This window comes from Anabrus simplex, chromosome 2 (genome assembly GCF_040414725.1).
Source record: "Anabrus simplex isolate iqAnaSimp1 chromosome 2, ASM4041472v1, whole genome shotgun sequence".
NCBI lineage: Eukaryota > Metazoa > Arthropoda > Insecta > Orthoptera > Tettigoniidae > Anabrus > Anabrus simplex.
Window position 1 is genome coordinate 617466413 of NC_090266.1, and position 19984 is coordinate 617486396.

A 19984-nucleotide genomic window follows, 5' to 3' on the forward strand; every position below is an offset into this window, starting at 1 on the left:
TGCACCACCCAGAACCCCCCGAGAAGATTGACACCCCATCCGAATGGCATTGCAGGACAGATCTGCATCCTCCTCAGCTCTGGCACAACAGTGGAACAGTGTAACACACCGTACACTATCAGGAGCGACAGTCCGCCACCATTTATTACGGTCTGAGTTACCAGCACATAATACACTTCTCCACCTACCTTTGACTAATGTGCATAAACATGCTAGACTGCAATGGTGTATGGAATGACGTCAATGGGGATAGGAATGGCAGCAGATAGTGTCTTTCGGATGAATCCAGGTTCTGTTTGTTTGAAAATGATGGCCGCATTTTGGTTCGCCGCAGGCAGAGGGGACAGGCATCATGTTGACTGCATTCACACACAACACACAGCGGCAACTCAAGGCCCTATGGTGTGGGGTGCTATTGGTAGAGCCTTGCACGGATATCCGCAGAACAAGGATCTTGTAGGCTGGAGTGCTGTGCGCAGGTTATTCACGCACAACCTCACTACGAGCCTCCTGGTGCCAACGGTTTTCCTCGGCCCACTAATCGACCACTAGAAGTATTCTTCTTTACAAGAATTAAAACGTTACAGCACAAAACTCAAATTTCCCACCATTTTCCATTTTCTGTGTTAGTATAGGATGGCTAGAGCTGCCAACTTCGTTGAAGAAAAGAGAAAATCGCGCAGAAAATTGGCAGCTTCGTACAGGCCACTGTGACATTGTAAGAGACGCGCTGCGTTGAATTTCTAACCTCTGCGACATCGTCTGAGCTGAGCTGCAGGAACCGCACCGTGTTGGGCATCTAACATATCGTTCGCAAAAGATCTACAGAATCTTTTCCTATAATACGGGTTATTGCTGTAATATGCATGTATAACTTTAATTTGCAATAAGAGAACTGGACTTTAAGGTTTTCAATTATTACGAAATGTGTAAAGAAATGTGAAACGAAACAGCGTAAAAGTCACGCTTTTTATTTTCAACTCGTAGGCCTATATCATGGTTGCAATATTTTGATACCGGTATGTATAATATGAGCTAAATGTTTACACGTGTTGGCCTTTGGTTCAAGGGGTCTCGATTCGGTGGAGGATTTTAACTTTTCTTGGTTAATTCCAATGGTTCGGGGGCCGTCTGTTTGCCGAATTAAACATTAGAATTCATCTTAGGTAGGGCCGTATTGTCATATGCGCGTAGATCGCCTATCAAGCGACAACTCGAAAGAACTGCACCCGGCTCCAGAGGCCACGCCATTATTATTGTTTTTATAATAATAATAATAATAATAATAATAATAATAATATTTTTTTTGCTAGGGGCTTTACGTCGCACCGACACAGATAGGTCTTATGGCGACGATGGGATAGGAAAGGCCTAGGAGTTGGAAGGAAGCGGCATTTGCCTGGTGTGAAAATGGGAAACCACGGAAAACCATCTTCAGGACTGCCGATAGTGGGATTCGAACCTACTATCTCCCGGATGCAAGCTCATAGCCGCACGCCTCTACGCTTTTAGTGCCGGGAGTGTCCGAGGACATGTTCGGCTTGCCAGGTGCAGGTCTTTTGATTTGACACCCGTAGGTGACCCGCGCATCGTGATGAGGATGAAATGATGAAGATGACACATACACCCAGCCCTCGTGCCGGTGAAATTAACCAATGATGGTTAAAATTCCTGACCCTGCTGGGAATCAAACCCGGAACCCCTGTGACCAAAGGCCAGCATGCTAACCATTTCACCATGGAGCCAGAAAAAATAATAATAATAATAATAACAATAATAATAATAATAATAATAATAATAATAATAATAATAATAATAATAATAATAATTACATAATGAATGTCCTAATACAGTACCCGTATTATATAATTTTGCTTTCCCCCTATTTTTTATGTTGCTCGCATTTATAGGTTTCCTGCATCCGTCGTCATTTTCCCCCCTGCCCCCTGAAAAATGATGCATCGAGGATTTACTGTATATGTTATGATGACCCCTGAAATTAAATACTTACGCAAAGTTGCATCTTGACGAGTGTTCATCTGTTTCACTTAACACTGAGAACACTTTCCGTGATCGTATAAAACGAGGAAATTAAGCAGAATATGAATCCCGAAAAAACGGATAACATCGTTTCTTAGTTGAACTCATTACGAGCACCATTAAAAATACTAAATCGCTTAGAAATTCGTCACACAATTCTATGAGTTTCAGAACTACCGCCAACGTTACACACGCACACAGACAAAGCCTTTCAGCTACTACAAAGCACGACGCAGCTACTAAAGTTGTTGTATATAAATTCACAACCTGCTACTTTTCACGAATTTCTTTTCTTCAAAATCACAGCCTGCGAATTGTTAGGGAAAATCTCACTGAATGAAGTAGCAGTTGAGGTAGAACAGGTGACAAAACCACAGCGATTATCGGTACATTTACTGGTAGAACTTCAAACACTGCATCTCGTATTACCAGCTACTAGCGAAAGTCAAACAAATCCGATTTGAAGGCAGAAAGCGAAACCAAGCGCGGATATTCAAAATCCATACAATAACGTTCATCTGTACAACCGTAAAACACACTCAAAATCCATACATTTTACGGAAAAACCAGAATACTTGGCAGGTATGCAATATGGTACTGGGAATCGAACTCAGGCTCCCGAGAACGGCAGCTAATTGTGCTATTACAATGGCGGACATTCTTAACTGCAAACATATATACATGACTGATGTGTGCTTGCAATGCGCAGATCGGATATGAAACAATTCACCTATATGTGCGACGTCATCAGAGCTGCAGTAGGCCTACACTACGGAGGTGGACATTTCATAACTAGAAACGCAGATGTAGCGCATGACTTTGATGCGTATTTTCATTGCGTAGGTTGTACGGATGAAACTATTCACAAATTTGTGCGATGTCATCAAGAGCTGCAGTAAGACCTGTACCCCCCTTCGAAGCAGAAACGCAGTTCTTCTCGGACGAATTAAGTTGTATGCGAGATTTTCTTTTCATTTCCTCTGTTTCGAAAAGCCACTGGGGTGGGGGGTATCCAATATGCGAGGGGGTCTAATACACAAGTAAATACGGCATTAACAGAAGTCAGAAAACCAACGTCATCTATTACCAGCTCAGTCAGAGCTTAGACAGCAAGAAAGAAGTGTCACAGAAGACCAAGCACCAGATCTATAAGACTGTGTTCCTCTCCATTGTATGGTTCAGAGAATAGAGGAAAGAAGCACGCCCGCAGAGCAACAAGCTCAGAAATACCTAATGTTGAGTTGTCAACAAGAGATAGAATACGGAACAAAGCTGTAAGAGGAGAGCTTAGGTTAACATCTGTAGTGGATGATATTGACTTAAGTGACTCAAATGGTTTGGTCACCTGGTCCATCTGGATGCTGAAAAGAAATCTAAGCAAGTGTTTGACATGAGGGACCTAGAAGAAAGGAACGTCCATGGTTGAAATGGGATCAGAACATCAATGAAACTGCGAAGTACCGAGGAAAAAAAAGACTCAAATGAAGTCAGGCGTCTGGCAAAGACAGAACAGAGTCCCAAGGATGGTTGGAAGGCCCGATGCAGAGAGGCAAAAGGAGGAGGTGAGGAGAAGAAGAAATATTTTAATGTATCTTGGTTTTCTCTGTAAATATAGTTTTTTGTACATAAGAATACATACATTACATACATTATCATTGTAGACTGTTATGCCTTTCAGCGTTCAGTCTGCAAGCCTCTGTGAATTTACTAAACGTCACAACAATCTTCTATTTGCAACTAGTGCTGTGGCCTCATTTAGTTCTTTACCTCTTAGGAACTGAGCCTAACAATCGCCATCTTGGTCTCCCTCTACATCTCTTACCCTACATAACAGAGTCCATTATTCTCCTAGGTAACCTATCCTCCTCCATTCGCCTCACATGACCCCAAGAGCGAAGCCAGTTTATGAGTACAGCTTCATCCATCGATTTCATTCCTAAACGAGCCTTTATCTCCTCATCCTGAGTACCCTCCTGCCACAGTTCCCACCTGTTTGTACCAACAATCATTCTCGCTACTTTCATGTGTGTTACTTCCAACTTATAAGACATCCTGAGTCCACCCAGCTTTCGCTCTCGTAAAGCGAAGTTGGTCTGAAAACAGAGCGATGTAAAGATAGTTTCGTCTGGGAGCTGACTTCCTTCTTACAGAATACTGTTGATCGCAACTGCAAGCTCACTGCATTAGCTTTACTACACCTTGATTCAATCTCACTTACTATATTACCATCCTGGGAGAACACACAACCTAAATACTTGAAATTATCTACCTGTTCTAGCTTTGTATCACCAATCTGACATTCAATTCTGTTGAATTTCTTACCTACTGACATCAATTTTGTCTACGAAAGGTTAATTTTCATACCATACTCATTGCACCTATTTTCAAGTTCCAAGATATTAGACTACAGACTTTCGGCATAATCTGCCATTAACCCATTATCAGCCAATATTCTAAACACTGCTTACAAAGTTAGGGGTATTTCTTTCTGTCACATTGTTCAAACTCTTTGATGTTGCACTAGAAAACAAAAGAGCATTATGTTAAGTTTCATACTCTTCCACCATGAGTGTTCTATCTACATGTGTCCTTGTTAGGTTCTGCAACTGATTTTTGAAGCTGAGCATATTTCCTTAGATTGAATTTCTGAAGCTCATTACGGTATCAACGTTATAGTTTCTAAGTTTCCAGAGTGCAAATGGTGCATCAGCTGCCCGTTGTTATTATTATACAGGTAAGAATCACATAGGTTTCTTCATGCCGTCCCATTTCTGGGACACTGGTATGGTTCATGTTTGTGGGTTACTGTAGTCACGTCCTAGTTCGTGAACCATGGGCAACAACTGAGTGGCCTAGTAAGTGGTCCTGAGAGTCGGGATACCGGTTGCTATGGAATGGGAGTGGGCATCTCGGACATATTCTGAGTCATGGCCTTCCTTGTGCTCAGGCGGCTAGGACTATACAATCGATCAGTGGTCCATAACCCGTTAGAGGAGAGATCCTCACTTGGACTACGTGCAAGTAGGGTCCTGCTTCATGAATTTGCCGAGCTCAGAACATTTTAAGCAAGCCTCGGACCTATGGGAGTAATGGAGTCCCACTCCCATTTGACAGGCGAGGGACTCCTTGGAAACAACTTAGCGAACGAAATGGAATTCGATGGGGAGCTATCAATATTAATGGGGCATATGGAAGAAAGAAGGCAGAACTGGCCGAGTCAGCAAAGAGGATGCATCTGGATGTGCTAGGAGTAAGTGATATTCGGGTAAGGGGAGATAATGAGGAAGAGATAGGAGATTATAAAGTGTACTTGACGGGTGTTAGAAAGGGAAGGGAAGAGTCTGGGGTAGGGCTCTATCAGGAATACCATTGCACGCAACATAGTTTCTGTTAGGCACATAAATGAGCGAATGATTTTGGAAGATTTGTCAGTTGGAGGAATTAGGACAAGAATTGTGTCCGTGTATTCACCATGTGAGGGTGCAGATGATGATGAAGTTGACAAGTTTTATGAAGCATTGAGTGACATTGTGGTCAGGGTCAACAGCAAGGATAGAATAGTGCTAATGGGCGATTTCAATGCGAGAGTTGGGAATAGAACTGAAGAATACGAAAGGGTGATTGGTAAATGTGGGGAAGATATGGAAGCTAATGGGATGGGAAGCGTTTGCTGGACTTGTGTTAGTATGGGTTTAGCTGTTACGAATACATTCTTCAAGCATAAGGCTATTCACCACTATATATGGGAGGCTAGGGGTACCAGATCCATAATAACTATATCTTAACAGACCTTGAATTCAGGAAATCTGTTAGGAATGTACGAGTTTTTCTCGGATTTTCCGATGATATAGACCACTATCTGATCTGTAGTGAACTAAGTATCTCTAGGCCTAGGGTAGAGAAAGTGAAATCTGTCTGCAAACGAATAAGGGCAAGGAAATTAGAAGTACATGGATATGAATAGTGAGAAGTTTCGAAGAGTAGACACAGGTTCAGGATATAGAAAGTGAATGGGTGGCATACAGGGATGCTGTAGTAGAAAGAGCAAGGGAATGCCTATGAACAACTGTGTGTAAAGATGGGAAAAGGCGAACATCTTGGTGGAATGATGAAGTGAGAGCAGCCTGTAAACGTACAAAGAAGGCTTATCAGAAATGGCTCCAAACAAGGGCCGAGGCAGACGAGGATTTGTACGTAGATGAAAGAAACAGAGCGAAAGAAATAGTTGTTGAATCCAAAAAGAAGTCACGGGAAGATTTTGGTAACAACCTGGAAAGGCTAGGTCAAGCAGCAGGGAAACCATTCTGGACAGTAATAAAGAATCTTAGGGACGGAAAAAGGAAATGAACAGTGTTTAGAGTAATTCAGGTGAACTTATAATAGATCCCAGGGAATCACTGGAGAGGTAGAGGGAATATTTTGATCATCATCTCAATGTAAAAGGAAATCATCCTGGTGGTGTTGCAAACAGCCAAGCTCATAGGGAGGAGGAAAATGATGTTGGTGAAATTATGGTTGAGGAAGTGGAAAGGATGATAAATAAACTCCATTGTCATAAGGCAGCAGGAAGAGATTAAATTAGACCTGAAATGGTGAAGTATAGTGGGAAGGCAGGGATGAAATGGCTTCATAGAGTAGTAAAATTAGCGTGGAGTGTTGGTAAGGTACCTTCAAATTGGACAAAAGCAGTAATTGCGCCAATCTATAAGCAAGGGAAGAGGAAGGATTGCAACAACTATCGAGGTATCTCATTGATTAGTATACCAGGCAAAGTATTCACTGGCATCTTATAAGGGAGGGTGCGATGAGTCGTTGAGAGGAAGTTGGATGAAAACCAGTGTGGTTTCAGACCACAGAGAGGCTGTCAGGATCAGATTTTCAGTATGCGCCAGGTAATTGAAAAATGCTACGAGAGGAATGTCTCGTAGATTTAGAGAAAGCACATGACAGGGTACCGAGGGAAAAGATGTTCACTATACTGGGGGACTATGGAATTAATGGTAGATTATTAAAATCAATCAAAGGTATTTACGTTGACAATTGGGCTTCAGTGAGAATTGATGGTAGAATGAGTTCTTGGTTCAGGGTACTTACTGTCCCCGTGAAAATTGGCGATCTTACGAATATTTTAACAAGTGGAAAGCAAAAATTTTATTGTCTGCTTGAAGCCGCAACACATCACTTGGGAAGTCGTGGCGAGCCGAGAACGAGTTTTTTTTGTCGTTCAGAGGGGTGCGATACGTCATCGGCGAGACTGTGCCAAGGTTATAGCAAACCACGTGACTGCCTTCGCACGCGCGACCCAGCTTGTTTCTGGAATAGTCTGCGCAAATTAAAGGAGATCATCAGCCAATTACCGTTCTCGCTGAAGAACACACCTCCCTGGACTAATTAGATAAAAGGCTTTGCTTCGGGTGAATCGCTCTCTTAATGCTTAATGCTCTTTATGCTCTTCTTAATGCTTGTTCGCTGCGTGAGACATCACATTACCGGACCACGTGGAGAGAAAATTTTCAAGTCAAGTCGACGTCCGTTCTACCAGAATTTAGTCTGATAATTAGTGAATTCTGTGGAATAAAAACGCCTAGGAGCCAAGTTAAGTGTGACAGTGTAGACGAGCTGTTTATATTCTGCGTGTGCTTGTGCAAAAATACTTAATTTTGTCATCTCAGTTACAGCTTGTGACCAGCAATCAACGGAAGACGTCTTGGAATTGAACATCTCAAGATGAAGAATTCCGCAATTACCAACATCATTTCATCGAGGGACACCTATCGCAGAGCCTCCATGGAGCTGTAAAAATGTAAGGCGTCTCTGGTAATGGGAAGGAGACTGGCCGGAGTATGCTGAAATAACTGGCTGTCGACGGGAATCGAACTCTACAAAAACTTGAGTACCTTTTTAATTTAATTTATCTGTCTTATCTTTTGTACAACTAGAGGTCTTTCTTCTTAAGTCGTAGATCTATCAGTTTGCTGTAGTTAGAAATATTTCATTTTCCTACTTCTTAAGGTGTCGTGGTAGACTAGGTACGTGTGAATGAGATTTTGGAATCTATTAGAGTAGACATGTAGGTTGTCTTTGAATGACTTCCCATGCTTAAGGAGCTTAAATTTAATAATCACTGACCACACGATAAATCTACTTTCTTTGTAATATTGAGAGTTACCGGACGGAAAATTTGCGTGTACATTTTGAGTGAATAGGGTCGAACCTAGTGTCTTTTAAAATCACTTGTTGTTTTTATGATGAAGTCATCTAATTTTACGACATTCCAGGAGAATCAGTAGATGTAATAATCACTTAAATAATAATAATATTGACTAAAGATCGGGTAAAACAGATGTAAACGCTCGTGAGCCATAAAACTACTGTAGAGTTCCTAAATGTGTGATGGAATGTGCTCTGTTCATGAAGGGTCTGGAATATGGCCTATCCTGAGGGATATTTGTTGCATAATTGAGTAAATGATGAATTAGTGGTGATATTGATTTATTCTTGTGTATTTGGAGCGCAAGATAGATTATAATTAGCGGAGCACGTGTTTGCGAGTGTATTTCACAGGTAGGAAGTAAAAATAATGCGAGTAAGGCTCACGCTTGCGGTAAATTCAACCTGTAGCCCACATGATGGTAGTGCTTGTGGATTTTACTAGAATCTTCCATTATAATCTCATGAATTAGATGAACTTGCGCTGATATGTGAAATATGTTTCTACCAAGTGATACCCATGACTTCGATCACTAGCCACCATAAATGTAGGAGAATTTCTGTACACGGATTATTCTGCTAGACATTACGCCGACCATCGATAAAAATCATAAATAAATTTGCCAAATCAGGATTCGATGTAAATAGTGTACATAAAAACGTGTTCCCCTAAGTGTGAATGTGTGTGTGTAAATGTGTATATTTCTCTTGTGCCATGTTGATTTCATTTAATTTTGATCTGGTCGCGCACTCGCTGTGACGCGGATCACATTCGTCGTTGTGCGTTGCCTTAAGAAATAATTTCATGCCCTTAAGGGAAAGTTTAATTAAATTAAGTCAAGGAAGACTAGGAAGGAATTTAATTTTTTTTAATTAGCGAGATTTAAAAGGAAAGATCATCTCGTTACTTTGTGAAGGCACTCGATTTGTAAACAGAATTTATTTAACTAGCTCACACGTTGGTAATGTAAATTTCTAAAAATCTGAAATACTTTAAGATTAATTTGAATAGAAATGAAATGCAAAGATCAAAGGTAGAAATTTGTTAGCCACATGATTGCTTTGAAACATTGTGAAAATAAGTCATTAATAATTAATTAAAAATTATTACTCTGAAATGCTAATGATGATCATTAGGTAAATGATGCGGTGGAGAATTAATAAGAACACGATCGTGTGACAATGAAACAGGTTAATTGAATGATAAAATAATAATAATAATAATCAAGATAATAATTAATTAATTTTGAGAATTTTGGAAACAGTTTTTCTTTGCTACTGAAGTTCATGTTGGTGTCATTAATCAACATTAAATACTATAAATGACTAATTCAGTTGTGTACATCGTAAAGAAACCACGTGTTGAGAATACTTTAAATTGGCGAAACTTTGAACACATGTTTATTTAATTCTTTCAGTCAAATGTTTGGTGTAAAAAGGCAAGTGGCCTAATTACTTCTTTGGTTTCATTTACAGCACAGTAGAGCTGGAGATATGAATACGTGTCACTCTAAATCGAGGAAGAAATCCGATATTATGAAAGCTCTGTTATGTAAAAAGGAAAATATCATCAAGAATATTTTGTTATTTGTCTGCTTATGTGAATAAATGTCAGAGTGTTGTTTTAATATTTCTTTTTATCCTGCTTGGTCATCAATCCTTAACAACCCTTAAATGCCTCTAGAAAGTGATAGCCAACGATCGAACGGTCCACCTTGGGATTCCTCGCTCGATGGCTGGGCTTAGCTCGGGAAAAATGGGGGCATTACAGGGGTTAGACAAGGCTGTAATCTTCCACCTTTGCTGTTCGTAGTTTACATGGATCATCTGCTGAAAGGTATAAAATGGCAGGGAGGGATTCAGTTAGGTGGAAATGTAGTAAGTAGTTTGGCCTATGCTGATGACTTGGTCTTAATTGCAGACTGTGCCGAAAGCCTGCAATCTAATATCTTGGAACTTGAAAATAGGTGCAATGAGTATGGTATGAAAATTAGCCTCTCGAAGACTACATTGATGTCAGTAGGTAAGGAATTCAACAGAACTGAATGTCGGATTGGTGATACAAAGCTAGAACAGGTCGATAATTTCAAGTATTTAGGTTGTGTTCTCCCAGGATGGTAATATAGTAAGTGAGATTGAATCAAGGTGTAGTAAAGCTAATGCAGTGAGCTCGCAGTTGCTATCAGCAGTATTCGGTAAGAAGGAAGTCAGCACCCACCCAGACGAAACTGTCTTTACATCGGTCTGTTTTCAGACCAACTTTGCTTTACGGGACCGAAAGCTGGGTGGACTCAGGATATCTTATTCATAAGTTAGAAGTAACTGACATGAAAGTTGCAAGAATGATTGCTGGTACAAACAGGTGGGAACAATGGCAGGAGGGTACTCGGAATGAGGAGATAAAGGCTAATTTAGGAATGAACTCGATGGATGAAGCTGTACGCATAAACCGGCTTCGGTGGTGGGGTCATGTGAGGCGAATGGAGGAGGATAGGTTACCTAGGAGAATAATGGACTCTGCTATGGAGGGTAAGAGAAGTAGAGGTAGACCAAGACGACGGTGGTTAGACTCAGTTTCTAACGATTTAAAGATAAGAGGTATAGAACTAAATGAGGCCACAACTCTAGTTGCAAATCAAGGACTGTGGCGACGTTTAGTAAATTCTCAGAGGCTTGCAGACTGAACCCTGAAAGGCATAACAGTCTATAATGATAATGTATGTATGTATGTATGTATGTATGTATGTATGTATGTATGTATGTATGTATGTATGTATGGTATAAAGCAGTAGCACTTACATTGGTTCATTGTTGAATGCTTCAACACCTACAATGGTGCATTTCTCTGATTTTAGTACATTATATTAGCATAGTTAGAGAATATTGATTCAATAATAATGTATTCTTGCTTTTATAGTACAACACCTCGCGTTACTTCTTGCGTTCTATGCAAATACAATGTCATATACTACACGCCTGACAGTTCCACAGATAAGAAGCTATCTCAAAGAGCTGGAAAATGATTCTCAGGAAGTGGACGATATCGCAGTAATAATTTTACCGCCTGATCCTAACGAGGAAACTGATGAGGAGGATGTGCTAGAGAATGAACTTTTGGACACTGAAAGACGTGATGTAGCAGGAACTTTAGAAGTATTTCGTACCGATGCCAATACAAAGGAAACTGAAATACAGTTAGATTATCTACAATCGCCTTCTGCAGCAAGAAAGCAGCCTAAAAGGCAGAAAATATGCCATTTAGCAGAGATGACATCCAACTGTAAGCCCACAGATCAATCAGAACATACTCAAAGTGTAGCTACACCCAGGTGGGAGATACACTATAGAAAGTTGCTCACTAAGGGAAGTTGGTCATATCATTGACAATTTACATGGGAAGTCTGTTGCTCATGTATTTGAAAAATGTTCTTTGATGCGTTTGGGTGTTTACAAACAAGAATTCGCTCCAAAAAATAGTGGTGGACACGTTTTACCCTGATGCTGGATGTTACAGTAGTAAATACTTGGAGAGCATACCAAACTGCCAACGAAGAAGATAATGAATCTCTGCTAGATGTACGATGGAAGAAGCGCTTCGTATCCTTCTAAAACATCAGATTCAACACTCAAACACAGAGGCCCTCAAAGCAGCAAACTCCTAGGAGGCAGAGTAAACACTGAAGTTAGGTTCCATACAGGAAATCACGTCATTACACCGATTGCAACTCAGAGAAGATGCAGACATTGCAAGAAAAAGACTAGAAGGGTTTGTGTACGTTGCGATGTGCCACTGCACGATAAATGCTTTGTTACATTCCACACCCAATGAACGTTAGCTGCCATAAATTTGAGTGCCTAACTCCTGTTGCACATTTCATTGGAGCTGAAGGTTTATTTCTTGTGGAAGAATTCTGCTTTGTGATCCATTTTCTACGATGCTTTGAAAATCCTTTCTCAAAATTTTGTACATCCTATGCTCATAAAATTCGTCAGTGAATAGATGTAGAGTAATAAAATTTGTAAATATGTTGTGAAGCAATAAATGAGTGCATATGAATGCACCGTAACTGTTATTTTGCATAAATAAAATAGTGTGACCTTCTGCTATCATAAGTTGCCAATGTCCCAAAATTGGGACGCCCCTTAATTTTAGGACCCTGCATCGAAATATAATAAAATCCCATTTTCTCGCTTATTCCTGCACCAAACATTTAAAGTCAATTGTAGGGTAAAATTCAGTTTGAATTAATTTTGGTAGGTAAAGGGTAAGACCAAGTCATCAGCATAGGCCAGACTGCTTACTACATTTGCACCTAACTGAATCCCTCCCTGCCATTTTATATCTTTCAGCAGATGATCCATGTAAACTACGAACAGCAAAGGTGAAAGATTACAGCTTTGTCTAAACCCTGTACGTACCCTGAACCAAGAACTCATTCTACCATCAATTCTCACTGCAGCCCAATTGTCCACATAAATGCCTTTGATTGATTTTAATAATCTACCTTTAACTCCATAGTCCTCCAGTATGGTAAACATCCTTTCCCTCGGTACCCTATCATATGCTTTCTCTAGATCTACGAAACAAACACAGCTGCCTATTCCTCTCATAGCATTTTTCAATTACCGGGTGCATACTAAAAATCTGATCCTGACAGCCCCTCTGTGGTCTGAAACCATGCTGGTTTTCATCCAACTTCCTCTCAACTACTGACCGCACCCTCCCTTCCAAGATGCCAATGAATACTTTGCCTGGTATACTAAGCAATGAGATACCTCGATAGTTGTTGCAATCCTTCCTGTTCCCTTGCTTGTTAATAGGTGCAGTTACTGCTTTTGTCCAATCTGAAGGCACCTTACCAACACTCCATGCTAATTTTACTACTCTAAGTAGCCATTTCATCCCTGCCTTCCCACTATACTTCACCATTTCAGGCCTAATTTCATCCATTCCTGCTTCTTTATGACAACGGAGTTTATTTACCATCCTTTCCACTTCCTCAAGCGTAATTTCACCAACATCATTTTCCTGCTCCCCACGAGCTTGGCTGTTCGCAACACCACCAGGAAGATTTCCTTTTACGTTGAGAAGATGTTCAAAATATTCCCTCCACCTCTCCAGTGATTCCCTGGGATCTATTATGAGTTCACCTGAATTACTCTAAACACTGTTCATTTACTTTTTCCGTCCCTAAGATTCTTTATTACTGTCCAGAAAGGTTTCCCTCCTGCTCGACCCAGCCTTTCCAGGTTATTTCCAAAATTTTCCCACAAATTCTTTTTGGATTCAACAGCTATTTCTTTCGCTCTGTTTCTTTCATCTACATACAATTCCCTGTCTGCCTCAGCCCTTGTTTGGAGCCATTTCTGATACGCCTCCTTTTTATGCTTACAAGGTGCTCTCACTTCATCATTCCACCAAGATGTTCGTCTTTTCCCATCTTTACACACAGTTGTTCCTAGGCATTCCCTTGCTGTTTCTACTACAGCATCCCTGTATGCCACCCATTCTCTTTCTATAACCTGATCCTGCTTACTGTCTACTGTTCGAAACTTCTCACTAATCATATCCACGTACTTCCAATTTCCTCGTCCTGGAGATTTTCTACCCTTATTCGTTTGCAGACAGATTTCACTTTTTCTATCCCAGGCCTAAAGATACCTAGTTCACTACAGATCAGATAGTGGTCTGTATCATCGAAAAATCCTTGGAAAACTCGTACATTCCTAACAGAATTCCTGAATTCGTAGTAATGTACGAGCCTGTCAAAAAGGATGGCTATTAGGGTACACAGCTGCATAAAATGAAGCAGCTTTATACATTTAACGGCGTTAATATACACAGCCTACCTGATGGTACAAAATCAAGCAGGCGTTCATTATAACACAAATCTTAACAATAAACAAAACCAGAAAGTAATTGAAGAGAACAGGCAATTTAGAGTCAGTATTACTGGTTTCAATCAACACAAGTACACACAAAGGAACTCTTCATTTTTGGTCTCTACAAGCGAGTCTTTATACGCAGAGTGGCCAAGTGTCAAGGGAAGGGGTGTCCCATTAGAAAATGTGCCGTGTATGACCCCTGCGCATTGCAGCTAGCTGCGGCATAGTTGAGCAGTCTGTCACAGACACCAGTGTTGTGAAGATGGCAACACGTCGAGAGTTAACTGACTTTGAATGTGGGATAATCGTTGGTGCACAGAACATGGTCATAGCATTGCGGAGATCACACGCGAATTCAGGTTTCCAAGGTCAACAGTGTCAAGGGTGAACCTTCAATATCGTAGAGATAAATATTTCAAGTTCCTTATGGGAATCAACATCTATATCATCTGATGGCCAAGAAGGCATCAGTTTTTTGGTAATGAGACAAAGTCGCTCATAGTGCATTGGCACTGGCGGTGGCTCCAATTGGCCTACGCAGTGGCCTCCACGGTGTGCACTAGCCATGCGTCTTGGTGGGTGTGCTATTTACCAACTGATGAGCCCAACATAGCACACTGGGGCGAAAGGCTGTCAACCACGTATGAGTTAGCTGGAAAATTTATAATGTCCAATAACGGACCATTTATACTGGTATTATAAATTTCCTCATTCGGGACAAATATTTCAGGTTCCCTATGGGAATCAACATCTATATCAAGTTGTGTCAAGGCGGGAGGTAGCTCAGTTCTGGTCTGGGCAGTGTTCTCATGGTCGCAATTAGGCCCCACTGTCCGGCTGCAGGTAGCGCTGACAGGTGCACGTTATGTGGACATTCTTTCAGACTATCTTCATCCCTTTCTGGCCCTAGAGTACCCTGATGGAGATGCCATGTTTCAACAGGACATTGCGCCATGTCACCGCTCTGTGGTGGCATGCAGGTGGTTGGAGGAGCACTTCAGTGAAGTTACGACCATGGATTGGCCTTCCAGATCCCCTTATTTTAATCCAATCGAGCATTTATGGGATCCTGTCTATGACGGTGTGCGCTGCATGAACCCCGCATCAACTACACAAGACCAATTGTGGGTAGCAGTGCAAGATGCGTGGGTCCAGATCCCTCCAGAACAATTCCAACATCTTGTACAATTGATGCCTCCCTGTATTGCTGCCATTTTTTGAGTGCTCACGAAGGAGCAACCCTTTATTAACATTGCATTCAGTCTTCCGATGACTTTTGGCCACTCAGTGTATATACTGAACAACCTTCCAATGAATCAACATTTTCATGCCCCATAGTAACATATGGGATATCCAGAATGTAAGATGCAAGTAGAGTTTCTTTTGTTCATCTGAAAGCAACAGAGGCAGTTTTAAGACAAATTGTTCATGTCAATGAATTGTCCTGAGTGTTTAATAATCTAGCAGCTAGCATGACATGCAGGTCAATATCCATTTCTGTAATACAAAGAATGAGACTGCTACTCTGCAATGTGTATGGAGAAAACATGATTAAAACTATCTAACCACAAAGTGCTGCCAAAATTCAAGACCACTTCAAGTAATATGCTTGAAAGTAAGTGAACGAACCTCATGCAGACCAAACTTAGCATTAACTGATGTGTGTTCCTAGATATCAAAGGTTTCCTGAAAGGCTGATATTTCCATGAAGATGAGTGTATAAAATGAACTCTGAACACATGGTTGCCATGACTCACAGCAATTCTCTACAAATGCCTCACTAGGATACATGGTTCACTAAAATGAAAATACAATACAACAGTAATTAAAGACAAGTAGAACTCATGAGATATATTTTGAATATAAAGTTCTAACTATTTAAATATGGAATGAAACCTTACTGTCTCAATACGGTAAATGAACATACTTTTTTTTTTTAAGATCTGATGGATTCATTTCTTATGGACATAATATTGCTCCTGCGCGTCTGCTTGATTCTTCACGCTTTCTTTACATGTGGTTAAGAGACTGAGCATTAAGTTCCCTTTAATAGAGTACAACAGTAATTAAACCTTCTTCCCAATTCACCCAGGATAGTATAGAAAGCTTTATATGTTATTTGAATAATTTTGTACTGGATCGCGTAGTAGAAAATACAAGAGACATACTTATACATACTATTCTCTACAGAGCAATTGTATAACAGATGTTATAAACCTGTGGTCATTAAAAACAATGAACTTCATAACAAAAAGCCAAATGGCAAAACAATGTACATACATGTAAGGTGTGGTAATCGCCAGTTTCTTCTGGTGGCTGAGGCTTGCACTTCCCACAGCAGAAGTTACAACAGCAACAGAAACAGCAACATAGGTAACATCCAGTTATAATGCCACAAAACAATATCAGGGCCTGAAACAAAACCATATCCTATTTAAGTTTTCAGGAAACACCACATTTACAATTTTAACTGAAGTCCTATCTAATAATATTAATGTTTTTAAACAACAAAACAATAAATGTCCTTATAATGGAAGGAAGGCAGGAGAATTATTTAAATGTTACATTACAAAACCCCAAAATTTGAAGTAGGTAATTTACATGCTGCATCATCATATGATTGAACACAACACTGACAGAGTGGAACGTCAGTTATTTGTGGCAAGGGCTCCCTTTGCAAATACTAAACATGATCTTTATTGATCACTGACAAACAGTGGAAGGAATTGCTCTTGCTCTTTTGTGCAAGGTCTGTAGTCTGTTAGTTTGTTGTATACCCAAGTCACGGTAACAATGCATTGCACTGTACCATTAATACGACCAATGGATCCACTGCACTGTTCTTTGGGAATGTAGTTCCCAACAGAAGACCAGGTAATGGGATCAAATTCAGTGAATTTAGAGTTAAGATGAAGTATGCTGAACATTCTCTCAGAGTTGGCAGATAAAATATAGTACAACTTTTCCTAAAACATGCTGTCCAGATTAACAAGCACTCCTTTTGAGTGGTCCTTGTTAAACCTAACTTCTGGCTTTCACTTGATATCATTTATTGAAGAAATCAATCTCAACCTTTTCTTTACAGAGGTATGACAGCAGCCTTTTCAGAGCACTGGCAACTACACTACTGAATTTGTGTACATGCACATATGCACACGCACTCTCGCCGTTTTCTTTAGTGCAAAAATCAAATAATGCAATCTAATAACCTTTGCACATCTCTTTCCAATGAACTTTGATGAGCACATAAAGCATGTGTTAGATTCATCCTTCATGGACGACTGTTCGATCATATCTCCGCAGTGTTCTCCAAACTCTTAATGGCTACATTTGAAAGAGCAATGGAATCTTCACTCTGTCATCACCCAACATCACATATTGACCTTAAGCACCCCAAGCATACCTTGCCTCTCAGTTTCATTACCTATCTACTTCTATAAGCTAACAAAATCCCCACCGAGTATGATAGCTGCAGTCGCTTAAGTACAACCAGTATCCAGGAGACAGTGGGTTCGAACCCCAGGGTCTGCAGTCCTGAAGATGGTTTTCTGTGGTTTCCCATTTTCACACCAGGCTGTATCTTAAGGCCACAGCCGCTTCCCTCCCACTCCTAGCCCTTTCCTGTTCAATCGTCACCATAAGGCTGCGTGCACACCGAGCGCGCTTCGCATAGTGTGTCGCGTGTTGCTCAACGCTAAGCGTCACGCTAGGCATAACCAGTGCTTTGTTCCTAAGCCAGGTGTTCACACCGTCCACGCTTTGCTGCGCTGAACGCCTACCTTACAGCTAAGCGAAGCGCCAGACAACGTGCTGTGTTGGTTAATTAGTTAGCGTTACCTAGCTGGTTCCGAAGCTATGGAAGAAGAAATTATTCATGCAGTGTTTCAAAGAGAAGAGAAATGGAACCCAAGACACAAAAACTATAAAAATGTAACTGCTTTGCAAAATAAATAGACTTAAGTATCTACAACAGTTGTATCGCATTCCTACAGTAAACATATACAGTAATATTACTTCTACTGTCACACTTTACTGGGCTTAACATTGTGACAGGAGGAAATTGCGTGTGGATTTTAGTGTCGGAAGTGTCAGAGGAGTTCTGCTTGCCAGGTGCAGGTCTTTTGAATTGACACCCGTAGGTGACCTGCGTCGTGATGAGGATGAAATGATTATGAATACACACATACAGTACACTTAGCCCCCCGTGCCAATGGAATTTACTAATTATGATTATAATTCCCGACTCTGCTGGGAATCAAACCCGGAACTCCTGTGACCAAAGGCCAGTACGGGTCACCATTTAGCCATGTAGCCGGACTCTTTGTGACAAAGTGCGTAGGAACTCCCAGACTCTGTCATATCGGTTTATAATTTTGCCAGTGGAGGGTGGTAACATGAAGAATATCACTCTGCAGGCTAGTAGTGGGCTTGGAAGTAAATATTTCTGTTTATAAATTATATTTGTCACACATTTTCTCCACTTTTGTTACGATGATAAATTGTGTATGCTAATTGTAACAATAATACAAAATACTATTTATAATTATTATATAAAAAGCGAGATTTAGCCGGAAATTTAATGTCCATGTGTTTGCTGCGTGGTGCTCCTAGACAATTGGGAAAATTGAATTTCTCCCAATACTTCTCTGCTACTCGTCGCCACATTTCAGCTGCAGGCTTCGAAAGGTCAAAGGTATTTTTTTTGTGGTCATTCTTAAGTAATCATAAAATTTATGGCGATAAAGTCTTTTATTTCTGTACAAACGATGAAATTCTCTGAAAGTAATTCGTTCTTCATTAAATTCATGAACCACTTTCGATTCTGCTTTCTAATTTTCAATTTTAGGTAACTGTTATCCAGCATTAAACTGTTACTGGCGTACTTGGATAACGGCATTAGTTTGTGACCACCCTAAAGAGCCTCGCGCCAAACTAAGCTGAGAGCACGGCATAGAGTTTTCGGTGTGAACAGCAAGCATGCTTGCGCTATGCATAGCATTTCACGCTACACGCGACACACTATGCGAAGCGCGCTCGGTGTGCACGAGGCCTAAGACCTATCTGTGTCGGTGCAACGTAAAGCAACTTTGGGAAGAAAAAACAATCCTTATCTCATACTGTGCAAATTATACCCATTCACAGATGAGCTCCCATTCACAGATGAGCTGACAATAGTAAGGTATTCCTTGTCTTGCAAGCCACATCTGGAATTCCCTACCTTCTGATTTTAGGAACATGTGAAATGTACTGCATTTTAGGAAGCAATGGAGGAAATGGATATACAAATGTACAGAGCTTGCAGTGAAATAGATACACATCAAAATTAAGCAGTAAATTAATGTAAATTAGTTTTTTAAACCCACCTTATAAAAGTTAAAATAAATTAGCTACAAAATCACTGTAGTTATACAAACCTATCTGTAAGTTCAATTATAAGTAAAACAACTAGTCATATTTCAAATGCAGATCAGACAGAAGAGCAGGATTTATAGCCTGAGACCTGCCATGTAAAATAAGACAGACAGACAAACAAACAAACAAACAAAGAGTGTAAAACTTGCATCAGTAGATTTTTTCTATCTGCTTTACGTCACACCAACACAGATGGTCTTATGGCAATAATGGGATAGGAAAGAGCTAGGAATGGGAAGGAAATGGCTCTGGTTGTAGTTAAGGTACAGCCCCACCATTTGCCTGGTGTGAAAACGGTAAACCACGGAAAACCACCTTCAAGTTGCCAACCGTGGGGTTCAAACACACTATCTCTCAAATGCAAACTCACAGCTGCACAACCCTAACTGCACGGCCAACTTGCTTGGTATCTGTAGAAGTGAAAAACAACCTACTG

General features: G+C 40.5%; 1 protein-coding gene across 5 annotated transcripts in view; it reads right to left on the minus strand.

The window, feature by feature from the left end:
• LOC136864269 (dnaJ homolog subfamily C member 5) overlaps positions 1 to 19984 on the minus strand; it is a 406165-nt gene that overhangs the window by 257787 nt on the left and 128394 nt on the right. For all 5 annotated transcript variants that reach the window (XM_067141039.2, XM_067141037.2, XM_067141040.2 and 2 more), the window contains exon 4: positions 16417 to 16548. In XM_067141039.2, the coding sequence (XP_066997140.1) occupies positions 16417 to 16548 (132 nt within the window). The remainder of the gene's footprint in view (positions 1 to 16416; positions 16549 to 19984) is intronic.